Source organism: Mchenga conophoros, linkage group LG7 (assembly GCF_057382185.1).
Source record: "Mchenga conophoros isolate Kocher_MC1m ecotype Shallow Benthic linkage group LG7, M_conophoros_male_GT1.1, whole genome shotgun sequence".
Lineage (NCBI taxonomy): Eukaryota > Metazoa > Chordata > Actinopteri > Cichliformes > Cichlidae > Mchenga > Mchenga conophoros.
The window spans coordinates 4,295,224-4,312,056 of record NC_140532.1 but is presented as its reverse complement, the minus strand read 5'-3'; the positions used below and the strand labels follow the sequence as shown (position 1 = coordinate 4,312,056).

Here is a 16,833-nt window from a genome sequence, read left to right as displayed (position 1 = left end):
CCACGCAATCTCGCCCTCGTGACAATATCTATTTATTTTTGTATTTTTAAAAAACCTTGTAGCGATAACTTTCCTTCTGGGCAGGGCGACCATTACACAAACCGTCCTATGTTTAAGTTTCAGTTTCATTTCCCAGTAACCGAACGTAGCCGGAGATTTCGGTCAGAGCCATAACTGGGCTGCTTTGGAATTCTTAGCTAAAGGAACAAATGTCATTGCAGAATGACATCGACTCTGTCTAAATTCATCATCAAGACCTTGTGCGACAACCAGGGGTGTTTGGAATTCGGGAAATTAGAAGATCAGCTCGCACAGAAATTCACGGTTGCGGATTCGGTCCTACGCGCTGTGCTCTTTGACGATGGTAAAATAGCCATTAAAGAAAGAAGAAAAACGGGAAGTAAAATAATCAGCCCGGATAGTCTGGTAGTGGCTAAAACCAATCTGCGGCTCTGTCAGAAAAAAGCTGGAGAGTGTCCGCAGTGCGATGGCTTACACCTGTGCAAGTATTTTGTTTGCGGAGAGTGCACGTTCGGGTAAGCGACGTATTTATTTATTTATTTTTGTAGAAAGCTTTCCTATAATAACAAAGACTCTGTGATAGTTATCACCGCCATAAATGAGCAAAAAGGTGCTCAATCATTCACGATGAGGTTTTTCAACAAGCTACGCAGAGCGCAAAAGGGCTTTGCGTGGGTTTAAACTTTAAAGCCCAGCAAATAATCGCAGATTCAGGTTTGTTTTCCTGCTATTAGTCATCGCCTATGGTTGCAACGTATCGTCATCTTATTGGTGCTTCATAGTGATCTCATTCCCACAGCAATTAATCTTCAGTCTGAACACAGGTGTAAATAAAAACCCCACAGGGAAAAGTGCTTTTAATACTCAGTGTAAATAGTGAATGATGATGGAATAAGCACCATGACCTTATAAGAACTCATGTTTTGACTTTACATAAAATCCGAGCTGAATTTCATGAGACATTGTGGACATCATCGTAATCAAAATGGTTAAATGTGACTTTAGCTTGGCCTGATGGAGACTGCGCTCCCCCGCATTCATTATGAATTTTACGAATTTGGGTCACTCCATTTTTTCCTAATGTTTGCACGATTGTAGTGCAACATTTTGACCAGAAGATGGCAGCAATTTAACAGTTCAATTACAGGACTTTGATCATTTTTTTTCCCAAATGCAAAACACCCATAATGTAAATAAATGATGGAGAGCCTACTGCTCACGCTGAAGGTCATGCCTTCATCTGGATACGACGTTTTTAGTGGCAGAAACGTTAAACTCATCCAAGTGACTTCTTTAGTCTCAGCTGAATGCAGATGTCCCCTACCTTATAAACAGGCCATTTGCATAATGACTTGAACTAGCACCACCGCATACATCTTTAAATGAGGTTTTTGACTATGTAAATTTATAGATACGTTGGCTCAGACACTAAACTCAAAAGCAATAATATTGAAAAATATTATAAGTAAAACAGAATATTTTAATTGGATGGCATGTTGTCATTTACAGAGGGAAGTGTAAGAATCCACACAGTGTGGCATTTCCATACAATGCAGAGCTTTTGAAGAAGTACAATCTTCATGATTTCACAGAGAAACAGCTGTTCCAGCTGTTACTGCAGAATGATCCTTATCTGCTTCCTGAGGTATGTTTTAGCGGTTTGCACTTGGAGGCAATTGTGGAGATTGTCTTGTTCTTCTGTTGAAAATATGTGAACTTCATCCTCCTTTATGATTCCTTTTTAGATATGCTCACATTACAACAAGGGCAACGGTCAGCACGGCTCATGTAAATTCACCACCTCGTGCACAAAGCTCCATGTCTGCCAGCATTTTTTCCAGGGTGACTGCAAATTTGGCTCTTCGTGCAAAAGACAGCATGGCCTCGATGGACATGCGATGAAGCTCTTCCGAGGATTCAGTCGTGAGAATATTGAAAACCTTCACAAGATCTACAGAAATAAATGTATCATCATGGGTCAACAGGAGAGGCAGGGTACTGGTGTCACTGGTAAAGCAGATTTTATAAAAACATGTCTTGCACAGATTTTTGTCAATCAGCAAGACCAGTAATCTACACAACATAAATGTGTCTCTTCTGTAGTGCTAACAGAGGTAAGAACCTCAACTAAGCAGCCTCAGCAGTCTTCCCAGCAGTCTTCCCACAGCAATCCTGGATCCCCAACCAGTTCTGTTTGTCCATCTAAGCCACCGAGCAATGCTGACATGAATGAAATCTGCCTTTATTTCATTCGCAGACATTGCGGGTTCAAAGGTAATGATCATGATGGTGGAAGCTGCCTTTCATATCTACAATACAGTAACATCTCAACACGTATAGCTCTATGTCCATATGTGCACTGCCTAATAAATGAATGCTGGTGTGTGTTTTTCATAGACAAGTGTGCACGTGTCCATTGGCACCTGCCCTACAGATGGCAGGTTTTAGACACTGATGGTGTAACCTGGAAGGACTTGCCCACTATGGAGGAAATTGAAAAGGCATACTGTGACCCAGCAAAAGAGACGAGCTGCATGGATCAACCTTCGTCCGGCTTAGGGCTTTTCAGATTTCTGTCTCTTCAAAGGTACATGAAGAAACAGAACACACAGATGTACTGTTTGTGGTGCATCTGCAGTAAAAGATTAAAAGATTAAATGCATATTACTGTTATTCACATGAGCTCAGGTCTATAGATTTCCATTAATTTTGATGGAATTTACATCCCTCTTAGCTCTTCATCCCCTGTTGAGAAGTCGGTGGACTTCAGGACCATGAGATATGGAAACTCTCCAGTTCGTCGCCTGTCCACTGCCTCCTCTGTCTCAAAGCCCCCTCACTTCATTCTCACTACACAGTGGGTCTGGTACTGGAAGGACGATGGTGGGAAATGGTTGGAATATGGAAAGGTGACTTATTGTGATTCTTTCAATGAGTATGAAGATCTTGCCACCCTTGACAGAACTTTTCTAAGGGAACAGATGTATTACAGTTAGATATGCCAAGTAATTTAATCACTGGCATGTTTGGAATCTAAACTTTGGTGGATTGCTTGTGTTCTCTTTAGGGTGATGAGGAATCATCAGTGACTTCTGAAACCCTGGAGAATGTATACCTTGAAGACAGAGATACAGAGATTCCGTTCAGTGCTGGCAAACAGAAATATATTCTCCATTTCAAAGATGCGACAGGAGACCAGGCGATGTATCAGCAGAATATAAAATTCAAAACCAAGCGAGATGTCAGGAGGAGGCCTCGCTTTGTGTCTGCTCATGACGTGGAGGACAAGCTGAAGAGGTATTTTGACTTCCACTTGTGCACATTGATTCAGGCTATTCAAATATTTCTAGTCTTGGTTGGTTGCTGTCTTAAGTGAGTTTACCAACAAAATGAATACTGCATGTCTTCTCTGCAGTACGTCATCAAAGAGCTCCAGCTCCTCCACAGCTGAAAGCGTACCTTCGCACTGGGACAAAAATGCCATACCTGAGTTTGGATACAAGGTATCTTTCTTCTATTTAAAAAACAAAAACCCAACCTTGTGCTCAGTGTTACTAAACACTAAACCCATATTTCTACTTTTATTGTTAACTTGTATATTTGCACTTTATTCTTGTCTTTCAGCTAATACATCTCTCCCAATCTGCACCAGATTACAATCTGATTGAGTCTTTATTTAGAAGCACAATGCCGGTGAAAAAAATTAACAGCATCCAAAGGATCCAGAACCCGTCTCTGTGGAGAGTCTTCCAGTGGTAAATTACTGACAGAGATTTTTGGCTTTTTTAAAGAAATGATTTGAACTTTTGGAGGAACCAGGTGATAAAATAGTGAATCTACTCTAGGCAAGGCAAGGCAAGGCAAGTTTATTTGTATAGCACAATTCAACAACAAGGTGATTCAAAGTGCTTTACAGAGACATTAGAAACAAGAACAAATAAAAAGCATGATTTAAAATTGATTAAAACAAGCAAATAAACTAACTAACTAATTAACAAACAAACAAACAAACAAACAAAACAGTATATAAAATCAAAACAGATAAAATCAGAACAGTAGATAAAATCAGTAGTTAAATGTAAGTTTTGAAATTGAAGCTTAAAGTGTGGATTTGGTGCTTTATTCAAATGCAGCTGAGAACAGGTGAGTCTTCAACCTGGATTTAAATAAACTGAGTGTTTCAGCTGATCTGAGGCTTTCTGGGAGTTTGTTCCAGATATAAGGAGCATAAAAGCTGAATGCAGCTTCTCCGTGTCTGGTTCTGACTCTGGGAACTGATAAAAGACCGGATCCAGATGACCTGAGGGATCTGGATGGTTCATACTGGGTCAGGAGGTCATTGATGTATTTTGGTCCTAAACCATTCAGAGCTTTATAGGCCAGCATCAGAACTTTAAAGTCTATCCTCTGACGGACAGGCAGAGGATAGACTTTACTACACAGTGTAGTTTACCTTAGCAGCAACACAACAGAACTTGTTACTGTTAAAAAGTAGAAAAAAAAGGAAACTGTTTTGCAGGTGTTGGACTAAGTTCTGGCCTGGCACAGGAAATAGCTGAATCTTCACTAGCTATCTGATGGGGTTATTAGTTTTCTTTCCCCCTCATATCAAGTCTTTATGCTAAATTCAGCAGCTGGATGCAGACAGAAAGGTTTTACACACAAATCTCTGCAAGAAGGATGTTTCCACTTAAATGGCATACACTGTGTTCAGGCAGAAAGAGCAGATGAAGGGGAGGAACGGAGGAGACCCCTCAATGATGTATTTGTTCCACGGGACTGACGAGTCTCTGATAGAGGCCATCTGTGAGCAAAACTTTGACTGGAGGATGTGTGGGGTCCATGGCACAGCCTATGGCAAAGGTACAGCAAAGAAATCTTTGCATCACTTTTTGTAGTATAATGGACACATTGTAGCTAAAATTTGATACTGGAAAGCCATAAAAGGAATGCATCTTCCTCAAAACGAACACCAGAAAACTCTTGAGTACTAAATCACTAGCATTTTTTTCTTTGAACTATATTAACAATAACACTTTTTTTTATTTTAGGGAGCTACTTTGCCAAAGATGCATCTTACTCTGACAGATACGCCAGTGTCAGAGCAACTCCAAACAAGATTATGTTTGTTGCCCTGGTCCTGGTAGGGGACTACACCAAGGGGAGAAGCACGTACGTTCGCCCGCCGCTAAAATCAAACGGAAGAACGTTCTACGATAGTTGCGTTGACTCTGAGAACAAACCCAGCATTTACGTTGTCTTTGAAAAGCAGCAGATTTACCCAGAATACATTATCAACTACTCATAAGTCGCAGTTTGCCTTTCCTTTTCCAGACTAGTGAAACTCTGTGGATGGATGTTCTTTAGTTTCGTGGTGTATTTGAAAGTTTAGAATTTTGCAAATGTAGAAAAATGATTAAAATAATTTAATAGTTAACAAAGATAATGACAAAATTTTAAAAAATGCAATTAATGAACACTCCACAGGCTATCATTTTACATTTTGATTATTCAGAGCTCATATGTATAAACAGCCTTTAATTTTAAATGTAGCTTCTTATTCCTGTGACATGCTCAGTGACTTCTCATGTCTGTTTTAAATACAGTGTCATGTAAGTTTTTTTTCAATTCTGTAACCATAAGAGACAAAATTCAGCCAGTTTCTGAAAGAAGAGAAGACCAGGTTTATAAATACTTGGTGTGCCTCAGAAGCACAAAGCACTCACAAAGTACTGTCGTCTGACCACAGAGAGAAAAATCAGCTCTGCTATATTTAACATGTGCGCTTCACATTACCGCAACTCCTCAACTATTTTGGGCTTAAGAAAATTCAAATTGTTCCTAAAAGATGACAATTTAGTAATTTTACAGCAATTATAAAAAAAAAAAAAGCCCAGGCTGCCTGCATGATACTTTCTTATTGCAGTCCAATAAGTCGCAATCATCGGCCTTGTGAAATTGTGGTGATTTCTCCAAATCTTTTAATCATAATGTGTCAGAAGTTGAGAGTGAGAAAGGTTACTATAGAACTACCAAACTATTTGATTATAGTATGCAGTATTTTCAGTATTATAATATTATCTTGAGAAGGGACTTCGAGTTGAACTTGAAATCACTGTAATGGTTTTTCTTGAAATGTATCAGAAAATCCTTATTTTGCACTTGAAACTGTACGCATTTCCTTTTCCCTCACAAAATCTCTGCTTTCATGCTTGAAGTATATCCTTAGGCAGAAACGCTTAGCAAAGTACATCAGTGCAAGCCTTAGCAAGGACAACAGATGATCTGGTGTCAAGATACAGAACAAAATTGGATTGTTTGTTTTGTTGCAAAATAAACACATTGCAAAACTGAAAAAAGGAGTAATGTTACCACTTTGTTTATATATTTGCATCAACAACAAGCTGCATTTCACCCATTTCATATGTAAATCAATTAAACAGATTGTTTTGTTTCCTAGAAAGATTTGAATGAATCATCAATAAAACACTTTTAGATCATTTATATTGAGGCCTAATAACATTTCAGCACTGCAGTTTCTCAAGTAATGGCCAAAAATCTAAATTGACAGATTGGATGTGAGTATAGGAAACTGATGTTCCAATAAGGTGCAATAATAATGAATGAGTTCATCAACACAGGTAATGAAAGGATTCTAATGTTTTTTCCCACAGAGTAAAAGTGCAGTGAGTGTTTCATATCCTGAGACATGTAACAGGGACAAGGGTCATCAGGAACAAAACAACAAAGATTTTCTTTCCTATTATAAAACCACTTACTTCACCCTCAAATAGCAGCTTTGGAGGCACAGAGTTACGACCACTTCATGCTCCATCAAAGCTTTCAGTGTATCAGTAACAAAAAACACGACTTTTTTGCCAAAAATATGTCATTATTTTGTAAATTCGACTCACTTAAAGTGGCAACGTGTGACTGTGAGAAGTGCCATTCAGAGTTGTGTTGTAGCACACTCACAAATGAATAACCCGCATGGTGCACCCATCAGCAGGGAGTTCAAAAAGACCTAAACTGTATCCAAAAGAGAGAGGCTGGTAAAGAGCACTTGGATCAACAGCACTTTTGTGCCACTGTGTTTATCATTACAGCGGCAATATTATCATTATCATCGACTTTTCAGATCACTGTGTGGGCTGAATCATTGAGGTATGCAGAATGTCAGTAACTATGGAAATATTTTGCTGTAAATCAAAGGAAAGGCATGATACACGAAGACCCTGAGCCTCAGGTTGGTGTCTAATCATCTGATGGAGAAATGAATGGACCATCTCTTTGGTCCCTTCTTGTGATTTTCACATAAATGCCATTTTTAGGTCCAAGAGTGCTTGACGACTTCAACTCAAGAGGAACCTGAAGACAGAAGAAGTGCATCTTTACATATTTATGTAAACAGCAAATATGAAGGCAGCTAACAAATTATGAGTGAATTGTTTGAAAGTTACAGCACTTTCTAATGTCCAATCATCTCCTCTATGATCATTATTACTGACTGTCCAAGTATTTACATTGCCTACACATTTTAGTAGAAAATAATAAATGAATACCTTGGTCTCAGAGCAGGCCACAATGCTGAAGCTTTGGAACAGGCGCACTAAAGCCATTTTGATTTCAAGCTGGGCGAGCCTCATTCCCACACAGTTACGAGGGCCGGCCCCAAACGGCAGGTATACGAATGGGTGTCGACTGGCCTTGGCCTCTGGTGTAAACCTGGGGATAATCCACAGGTTAGGTGCTTTGGGGGAGAATTAAAGGCAGTGCCAATGCAAAATCATCCTGTCAGTTATGTTTCATTTTAGAGAGGATTTTAATTTGGGGAAAAAGCAAGACCAGGCAACTTTTTCAACGTGAAGCTCAAAACTCAAAGGACAGAGTCAAACTGAACAAGTAAGTTTCTGGCAACAGGCTTAAGGTTTTTTTGAAACTGTTTAAAACAGCAGCTGGCCTTTTAGAGGCATCAGTCTTATAGAAAGGTATATCTGTGTGTTATCGTATAGCATGAAGAGACATTGTGTGTTTTCTTTAATGCTACTTAATCATCAGAAAATAAACTGGGACATGAAATTAAATCTTGTGGTTCACCACACGGATAATGAACGGTTGCCCATGGTGACTAAAAAGGATCTTTCTAATATATCCAGAGGCCAACACAGAGGTTGTATACAAAAAGGGAATGTCTTTCAATGTCCACAGAAAAATTATGGAGATTCTCAGTTGTGGTGAGCACAGTGTGCTGTGGTCTGCTGGGAGGCAGCAGACCATTGCAATGGCAGATAGTGATTATTTTACTGCATTAAAATGTATAATTGGTACACTGTACTTTGATCAGAGACGTGGCACACAGCCATGTCATTTGAGCGCTGCACATGGTGTACTTTCACCAGACAGATGGATGAACAACACCTTAGGTTAATATTTGTCTTGTATTAATGTTATTACATCAACATTTGATTGACTTCAAAGTTAGTTACAAGTGTTGATATTTTTAAACTTGAATATGCTCCGTTTGTCATTTATTAGAAGTAGACTGAAGCACCTCTCTGGGATGAACTCCTCAGGCTCTGGCCAATGTTCCGGGTCATAATGGAGGAAGCCTGCAGGGATCTCCACTGTTATCCCTTTAGGAAGGAACTGGCCATTCACTACACAGTCATGGTCAACTTCTCGTGCAAACCTTAATGGGACAAAATACAGAATTAACGTAATACAATTAAACTATACTAAAAAGAAAATCGTTATAATAGCTTTTATTTTTAAAGTCAAAAAAATCTTTCACAGGACTCTGCAGTCCAGTGAAAAACTACATACTTCATGAGTTAAGAGGGTAATTAGCAGCTAGGTGCAGTTAATCAAATGCATTTTATTGATTGATCAATAATTTGACCTCTATAAAAGATATAAAACGGTTCGTGTTAACTCAGTGCCAAGAAGGAAAAGTATCAGTTTAGAGAAGCAATTGTTCCTGTTCATCAATACAGGCATGGTCAGAAATCAACTTCAGGTCTGTTGTTCTATAGTGAGCGAGATTATTCACAACTGGAATCATTCAAGACAGTCGTTAATCTTACCCAAGCAATGAGAAAGACTGAAGCAACATTGAGAGACGAGTGGGCAAATTTCTCCACACTGCTGTGAGACTGATAAAGTCATACTGAAAACCATTACTTCAAGTTATTCCTTATACATCTGGTTCTACGAGCTACTGAATCATGGGGTCGATTTCCTTTATCACAGGACAGCAAAGAGCCTGAAAACTTTCTTTTACATAAAGTAATGGAGATGATAAGCAACAATATTCAGACAGATAGTGACGTTTAAATAATGCTCAGCTAGTAATAAGGGGCCCAAAGTGTGCCTGGAAAATATCCCCCACACCATTACATCACCAACAGCCTGAACTGTTGATACAAGGCAGGATGACTGCATGCTTTAATGCTGTGCAAGAAATACAACACCATCCAAATGTCCAACTGGTGAGAGCAGGCAATATTTTTCTAATCTTCTGTCATTTTGGTGAGCCCATGTGACCTTCAGCCTCACTTCCCTGTTCTTAGGTTACAGGAGAGGCAACTCAAATATCTCCTCCTGTGAAACTTCGAGATTCAATGTTCTGTGCAGTCAGAGATGCATACCTCAACTGTAGTGAGCGGTTATTTGAATTACTCTTTCCTTCTATCAGCTCAAAGCAGCCTGGATATTCTCCTCAGACTTCTGGCATCAACATTTTTACCCAGAGAACTGCTGCTAACTGGATATCGTTTCTTTATAGTATCATTAAACCCCAGGAATGGTGCACAAAGATCCCAGTAGATCAGCAGTGGTTCATTTATTTAGATTGCCAAAATTACTTCACATTTCAGTGTGTACATGTGCAACAGTGTAAAAGAAAGACAGCTAAAGTTTTAAGTGGATTGCAACTTGTTACATTACTTTTAGGCTACATGTAACAACAGTTAACAAACATTTAATCCCTGTAACAGCTGAAGCTGCAAGATTCCAAATAATATCTGCATCGTTTCTTTTTTTAACATCTGCATCACCACCTTAAATCTGGCGGTCAGCGTTTGGTGGGCCATGGCACCATTCTCCCTTCCCCAATGGGCCCAACCTACTCTTGCAAAGCAGTCCAAGAGAAGCAGTGACATGTACATTTTATCTCCTCGTTGTATGGTATACATGTATGATTAAATATGGCCTATCCTCCAAAGTGCTATAAAAAAAATACCACCCTGTTTCCACTTAACATCCTTCTTTACCTGAATCCAGGAGGGTAGAGGCGTAATGCTTCACATACAACCATGTCCAAATACTTCAGCTCCTGGACATTTGTGTAATCAGGTGATTCCTTCAACAACAGTAGCATGAATATAATCGATAACTGTCCATAATAACATGCAACATGCAAAGAAAACCAAAACAAAGCAAAGCACCACAACGTAAAACACTCACATGTCTAGTGTAGAAGTCATCCACCTCTTTCTGTACTCTGAGTTGACATTCAGGGTGGAGGGCCAAGAGGTAGCAGGTGAACGCCAGAGTGTTGCTACTGGTTTCATAGCCTGCCAGGAGGAAGACGAAAGCCTGACCAACAATCTCATCCTCAGTCATCATCTTTTTCTGTGGACGCCTGACAGACGGCTCCTGTGAATGAGGAAGGTCATTTTCCTGAACCGAGCCCGAAGGCTGGGTCTCCTGGTTCCTGTGTTCGATCTCCTCGGGGTCATTTGATGTGTCAAAGTGGTCCAACGACACAATCTCTTTGGTGGTTCGAGCATCTAACATCAGCTGAAGGAAGTCTCTACGCCTCTACATGTAAAAAGAAACAAAAGAAAACGGTAAATATTTATTTCAAACAAATGATGAAGGGAGACGGCTCGTTTTAGACACAGAGTGACTGTGTTAACTGTCTGAGATTCACCTCCTCAGGAGGCTGCTCCTCTCGCTGTTTGATGATCTTCTGAATGCTGTTAATGAAGAAATTATTCATCTTATCTCGTCTTTCATTGGGGAGAAGTTTTGCCATGGGAGCGGCAAGGAAAGGAAAAGCCACTGAAGACATTAAGACACAAATTCGCAGATGTAATTATGAATTATGAAATGCCATAAAAAAACTTTGCATTAAGAATTCCCGATAACACTGTGGTAATGTTGAAATCTAAACAACATTTCTAAACAATGCATTAATTAATATATCTTGTCTTCCTCTATAAATCTTCTAATTACTTAGAAATGATTAAAATTAATTACAATTCCAAAAACTTCTTTTTAGGATTGGTCTAAAACGATGTACAATTTTTCACATTCCTAAATATATTTATCTTCCTCTTTTAATGTCCTAAATAAATATCTTAAATTCAAGTAATAATGAAGTAATATTGATGACTAACTGAAAAATAACAAAATGGGCCTGAAGAAGGAAAAATTGAAGAACATCTGAGCGTGGTGGACAAACGGGTCGTCTGGGTTGTTCTGCGAGTCCACCTGAGTTGCAAATGCCACACTGGCAATAACATCCATGGTAAAGTAGCCAAAGCACCTGCAGGAAAACATATACCAAAAATTAATTAAAGAGAAGATTGAAAATTTAAAATAAAAATGATTCTTTCAGTATTTGTTTTTTTATTGTTTTTGTACTTACTTGTGGATGTCAAAGGCCTGTGCTGACTCAGCGTGGCCGTTTAAATTCTTCATCAGGGCATCGATGGCTATGTTGATGAAAGGAACCATCTATACTCAAAAAGATTAATCATGAGAGACTCAAACCAGTCCTGCCAAAACCCTTTAGTGAGTCATTACATCACAAAATAGAAAATTCAAATACTTTGCAATGCATTTTCTAACAAGTAATAGAAATGTTAATGTCTCACTTCTTTCAGTTTGGCAGAGCTGAAGGATGGGGTCAAGATGCTCCGTACTCGCTTCCATTGTTCATTCCTCAGCATGAGTAGACAGTCAGTCATGGGCTTGGTGGCAAAGCGAAAAGCCTGCAAAAATGAGACAAGAGCACAAACGCAAAAATCCATTACAGCCCATGAAGTAAGTTCATGTGGAAATAATTGCTGATCACACATCGTGCATCTAAACGCTCCGTCTAATGTCCTCACCATTCTATTAGGGAAGCTACTGAAGTCCTTGACCATCAACTGTCTGAGCATATCAGGATCTGCTATTATCACGACTGGTCTGCGCCCCAAATAATACCTGAAATATGCCGATGTATAGAATATGAGTGAGATACCAACCAAAACAAACAAAAACCTTTGATGCTAAGTAAAGTATTCGTGTCATTTCAGAATGCAGAAAAATGAAAATGTTCAGATAATCATTGTATCTACTTTTTCAACCTTGGTGTACTATTGCGATGTAATATAAACTTTCCTGTGCAAATGGTGTGTGCACAGAAATAAAAGATAAACAGCTATTAATCTAAATCCAAGGTAATGAGTCCATTTTTGTGCATCCTTTATCAGCAGGTGTCTCTGTTTCTGTGGGAGGAAAACTCCTAGCATTACATAGAAAGCAAATGCAGTAGCACCAGCTATTATTAGTTTCTGTGTCAATGCTGTTATAAAATAATAATCCAGGTGTACTGATCTCTTTGCAAATGTTCAGTTTGCTATTTTTCCACAATAGTAATTTCAGTAGATGCTGATTTTTTTTTTTTACTTACCCACAAACTCTACCATGTGTTTTTATTACATAACTCATAGGTTTGAAAAAACCCTGAAAAGAAAGTGGAAAACAAAAACATCAGACTTAAAATATCCACATTATTTACTGTTTGTATAACTGAAATCACAGAAAAGGTTAACAGCACATCGGCTTATCACAGCCATGACCTTATAAGTGATCAATTTATAAAACAAAATGGTCAACTGACAACCCTATAAAAACTGAAAATAAAAAGTTTAAACAGGAGCTTAATCCCAGTTTAATTGAACAAATGTTGCATATTATTCAGCTGTATTTTTACTTCACTGCATCAGAATATTTTTAAAAATGACAATAGATGTAGATTGCAACCTTTAAACCAGCAGTCCCCAACCTTTTTTGTGCCACGGACCGGTTTATGCCCGACAATATTTTCACGGACCGGCCTTTAAGGTGTCGCAGATAAATACAACTAAATAAAACCAGTAGGGGTGCAACGATACACAAAATTCACGGTTCGGTTCGATACTTTGGTGTCACGATTCGATATTTTTTCAATACAAAAAAAATGTTCATGCCTTTTTAATTTGTCATTTATTAAAATTATAAATATATATTTTAGCTCAAAAGTACAGTTTTTAAATTTAATGTTGCTGAAACAAAAGTAATTAAAAAAATAAATATATCTCAGGGCTCTCAAAATTTCAAAATCCCTGGTAGCCCTTCGGGCAGGGACTCTTCAGTTTTTGGTAGCCCAAAATAAATGTAAGTAGCCCGAATAAAAAAGAGAGCAATTTTTTGATTGATGTTTTGTTTCCTGTTTTGTTTCCTTTACAATATTATACATTAAAGTATAAAATTGTAAAGGAAACAAAACATTAATCAAAAAAATTGTTGAAAAACAAATTACAACATTGTATAAAAATTACAATCATCAACTCAAATACTTGGTTCTAATTGAACAGAAATTTCTATGAACTTGTAAGAACTGTGTAGGACATGAATCAGTCTGTGTCAGATCCTGACTTTGAAATTTCCACTGAAGTCACAGGTAAGAGACAAGTGGAACCAAGATCGAGGCCATTTGCTTTTTGAAGTTTGCAAAGACTGCTAAATTGTGCCAGTGGTAGTTCACTCTTTGCAACATAGTACGCTGTTATAAACAGATTTTTCAGGTTTATTTTTAGTATGTTATTTGCAATTGGTGTTTGTTCTGGGAAATAATGCATTTCTTGCATTTCTCATGGGTTCTAATGGGGGCCTTTCTTAAAATGACTGGTCCCAGTAACAAAGGCGCTTGTCGACTCAGAAATCGAGAGAAAACCAACAACACACCCGGTGGAACATTATGTTATTTACACGGGTGCACATAAGTGGTCCGCATGTGCGCATTCGCTGTCAACATAAAAGACGCACTAGATAAGAAGTTGCAACGCGCGTTTGCGTCCATATAAAAAGCACTGTTTTTGTCCGCTAGAGTGGGATTTTCACGGCACATTCCGCACCACATCTCTGTGCGTTCATCATTTGTTTGAAGCCAGCTCACCTCCTGCAACCACTTTTCCGAGAATACATGCTTCTTTTGTGGTTCGGACTCCTTCTGACATTTCTTTGGAGGTGGAGGAACACCAAAGTAATTGCTTAAAGGAGCTTCTTCGACATCTTTAAGAGTTTTAAACAAATGTCTGTCCTCCTCCAGAAAATCTTATGTACGCAAACACGCGTTGCAACTTCTTATCTTGTGCGTGTTTTTTTTTTTTGACAGCGAATGCGCACCTGCGGACCACTTATGTGCAGCCCCGGTTACATAGCTCGTCATATTGCAGCCACAGAAATTCTTTTGTCCATGAAACCATAAAGCTGCACTTTCTTTTTGCCTTATAGTCTGATTTGTCATAACTTTTCCGTTTTGTGGTAAGCTTTTCTTTGGCTGTCACTTCTTCACCCTGACCTGTCTTATTTGGCTCAGCAGAACTAAAATATATATCCTGCTGCTTTTACACACACACACACATAACGGTCAGCGATTCTCTGCGCGATCAACCTCTCATATGTTGCCCGACGGGCAGGGCAGAGATAGATTTTGGTAGCCCGACTGGAAAAATCGCTAGCCCCGGGACGTCGGGCTAGCGATATTGCAAGCCCTGTATCTGATTGAGGAATCACTGTCACTACTGTCACTACCCGATCCGTACCGGAAACCCGATCCGTACCCCGCATGCGCGAAAGGTTTCTACTTCCGGTCGTAGCGTTTTACGATAGTTATGGGTCAGAGTATCTGTTAAGATGTTAAGAATAACAAGTATATCTTAAAATGTTTGCAATAATGAAGCATTTCAGTACAATGAAGACAAAAACGAAAAATAAAAAGAAAGTTACGGATCAGGACTCTCCGATCCTTACTGCGCATGTGTAAAGTCTGACCGTACAAATCGGGTCTACCCAATCCGTACCGCGCATGTGCAGATGTTTTCTTCTTCTTCTGTTCGTTTAATGGCAGTTTACTCCCCAGTGTACGAGGATACCGCCACCTGCTGACGGAGCGAATAAACCCTATTATAAACTGAATTAGCATCATTACAAACGTGTGTTAAATTTGATTTAGCGATAGTCGAGTGTGTTTATGCTTGTCTGTGAGGAGAGGATTGTTGGAATAGTGATGATGATGTACGCTATCACTGTCAATTGTCAGTAAACACTTCATCTGGCTGATGAATCTACACGTGAGATATTACAAAGTCTGCATTATTAACTCTGTAATTAGGCGCCATTCTTCTTATATTACGGCGCTGTTGCTCAATCGGGGGACGCTCTCTGTTGAGGAGAAAAGCATGAATATCTTTGTATACGGATTATCCATTGTTTAAATGTCCCGGGCAGTCGAAAAGAAGGCAGAGCTGTTGAGAAATGCTAGGAGCTAACTGGGCGCTAACCGCATCATTCAAATATATTGAATGTCATGGCAAAGAGAGGAATGGCAGAGAGGAAGATTTGCGCATGCGGGGTATCGATCAGGTAGTGACAATCACTCATCTTTGGAAAAGAGAGTTTATTACAGAGAAATGGCTCTTTCCAAAATAAAAGCTATACTATACGCTTCTTCTGGGCTATATTCTCAGCAGCATATTGTAGCGGGTCAGGACTGTTCGGGGTTCTGTTTGTACAGTTATGTTTTGTTTATGTTGCCATAGTGACGGGTGACGCCCTCTCGCTGCGACGGTGTGTCCTTCCGGGGTCAGAGGGCGCCCTGTGTGCTGTTCTTGTTGTTGTTGTTGCTGTGCGGTTGCCGCGCTGAGCAGTTAGCTAGCGGGCTAGCGATTTTGCGAGCCCTGTGTTACAGGCATGGCCCTTTAAGGATGAAGCCTGATGGGAAATGTATTCGGGATGTGTGTAGCGGGACTGCCTAGTGTGTGTGTGAAGAGAGAGAGCGGAGAAGGGAAAAAAGTAACGGTTAGCTACAGAAGAGACGAAAAGAAAATAAATAAAAGGAATATAATAACTCGGGTGACGGGTGACGCCCTCTCGCTGCGACGGTGTGTCCTTCCGGGGTCAGAGGGCGCTCTGTGTGTTGTTGTTGTTGCTGTGCGGTTGCCGCGCTGAGCAGTTAGCTAGCGGCAGTTTTCTTTTTTTTTTTCTTTTTTCAAAATATTAAACTTTATTAAGAAACAGTATACAGAACATGTATACAATCAGAACAAAATTAACATATGCCAGGGGGTGTAATACAAAGAATTACAAACATTCAAATAATTTGTAATTACTACAAATAGTAATAGTTTTCATAGCCTTTTTGTTAAGTGATCCACTAATCAATTTTATGTAACATAAAACATCATTATAGTAATGTTTAAAATTAGGTTTTTTGTTACTGTATTTGCATTTGTGAAAATAAAATTTAGCTAAGATAACTAACAAGTTTATTATAAAGTAAACATCTCCTTTTTTTTGCCTTCGAAAGAAACAAAATACAACATTTTCCCATTTCACAGTAAAGTCATTATAGAGATGTCCAGCAATGAATCTACTGAAGTCTTTCCAAAATGTTCTAGCGTATGAACAGATCCAGAAGAGGTGTTGCAGTCTCAGGATGGCTTCCACAAAATCCACAGCTCACATTTATGTCCCTTTTGAACTTCGTCATGTAAT

At 39.1% G+C, this 16,833-nt stretch overlaps 2 protein-coding genes across 4 annotated transcripts in view; one reads left to right on the top strand and one right to left on the bottom strand.

Moving 5' to 3' along the window:
* The first annotated feature begins 53 nt into the window (after window positions 1-53).
* On the top strand, window positions 54-6,380 carry parp12a (poly (ADP-ribose) polymerase family, member 12a). Its single transcript, XM_085281616.1, has 11 exons — window positions 54-536; window positions 1,531-1,666; window positions 1,767-2,031; window positions 2,125-2,295; window positions 2,419-2,608; window positions 2,756-2,930; window positions 3,089-3,318; window positions 3,437-3,524; window positions 3,646-3,776; window positions 4,736-4,884; window positions 5,073-6,380. Exons 1-11 carry the CDS (start codon window positions 223-225, stop codon window positions 5,327-5,329), a joined length of 2,106 nt encoding a protein of 701 aa, XP_085137742.1. The 5' UTR covers window positions 54-222; the 3' UTR covers window positions 5,330-6,380.
* Window positions 4,734-16,833, bottom strand: part of LOC146569367 (thromboxane-A synthase-like) — a 24,909-nt gene continuing 12,809 nt past the window's right edge. For 2 of the 3 annotated variants that reach the window (XM_085281617.1, XM_085281618.1), the window contains exons 4-14: window positions 12,707-12,759; window positions 12,141-12,237; window positions 11,904-12,020; window positions 11,675-11,763; window positions 11,424-11,572; window positions 10,955-11,085; window positions 10,486-10,842; window positions 10,293-10,381; window positions 8,573-8,710; window positions 7,584-7,746; window positions 6,366-7,389 (exon numbers count right to left, since the gene is read on the bottom strand). In XM_085281617.1, the coding sequence (XP_085137743.1) occupies window positions 7,276-7,389; window positions 7,584-7,746; window positions 8,573-8,710; window positions 10,293-10,381; window positions 10,486-10,842; window positions 10,955-11,085; window positions 11,424-11,572; window positions 11,675-11,763; window positions 11,904-12,020; window positions 12,141-12,237; window positions 12,707-12,759 (1,497 nt within the window). In that variant the 3' untranslated portion in view covers window positions 6,366-7,275. Of the gene's footprint in view, window positions 4,874-6,365; window positions 7,390-7,583; window positions 7,747-8,572; window positions 8,711-10,292; window positions 10,382-10,485; window positions 10,843-10,954; window positions 11,086-11,423; window positions 11,573-11,674; window positions 11,764-11,903; window positions 12,021-12,140; window positions 12,238-12,706; window positions 12,760-16,833 lie in introns of those variants that run through there. The other variant, XR_014893285.1, reaches the window with a different exon arrangement.

What these genes read in the sequence shown, in the direction of transcription:
- parp12a (XM_085281616.1), top strand. Translation starts at nt 223, where the DNA reads ATGACATCGACTCTGTCTAAATTCATCATCAAGACCTTGTGCGACAAC. An exon ending in GCAGGGTACTGGTGTCACTG is followed by an intron (nt 2,032 to 2,124) that starts GTAAAGCAGATT and finishes TCTCTTCTGTAG; the next exon opens with TGCTAACAGAGGTAAGAACC. An exon ending in TACCTGAGTTTGGATACAAG is followed by an intron (nt 3,525 to 3,645) that starts GTATCTTTCTTC and finishes CTTGTCTTTCAG; the next exon opens with CTAATACATCTCTCCCAATC.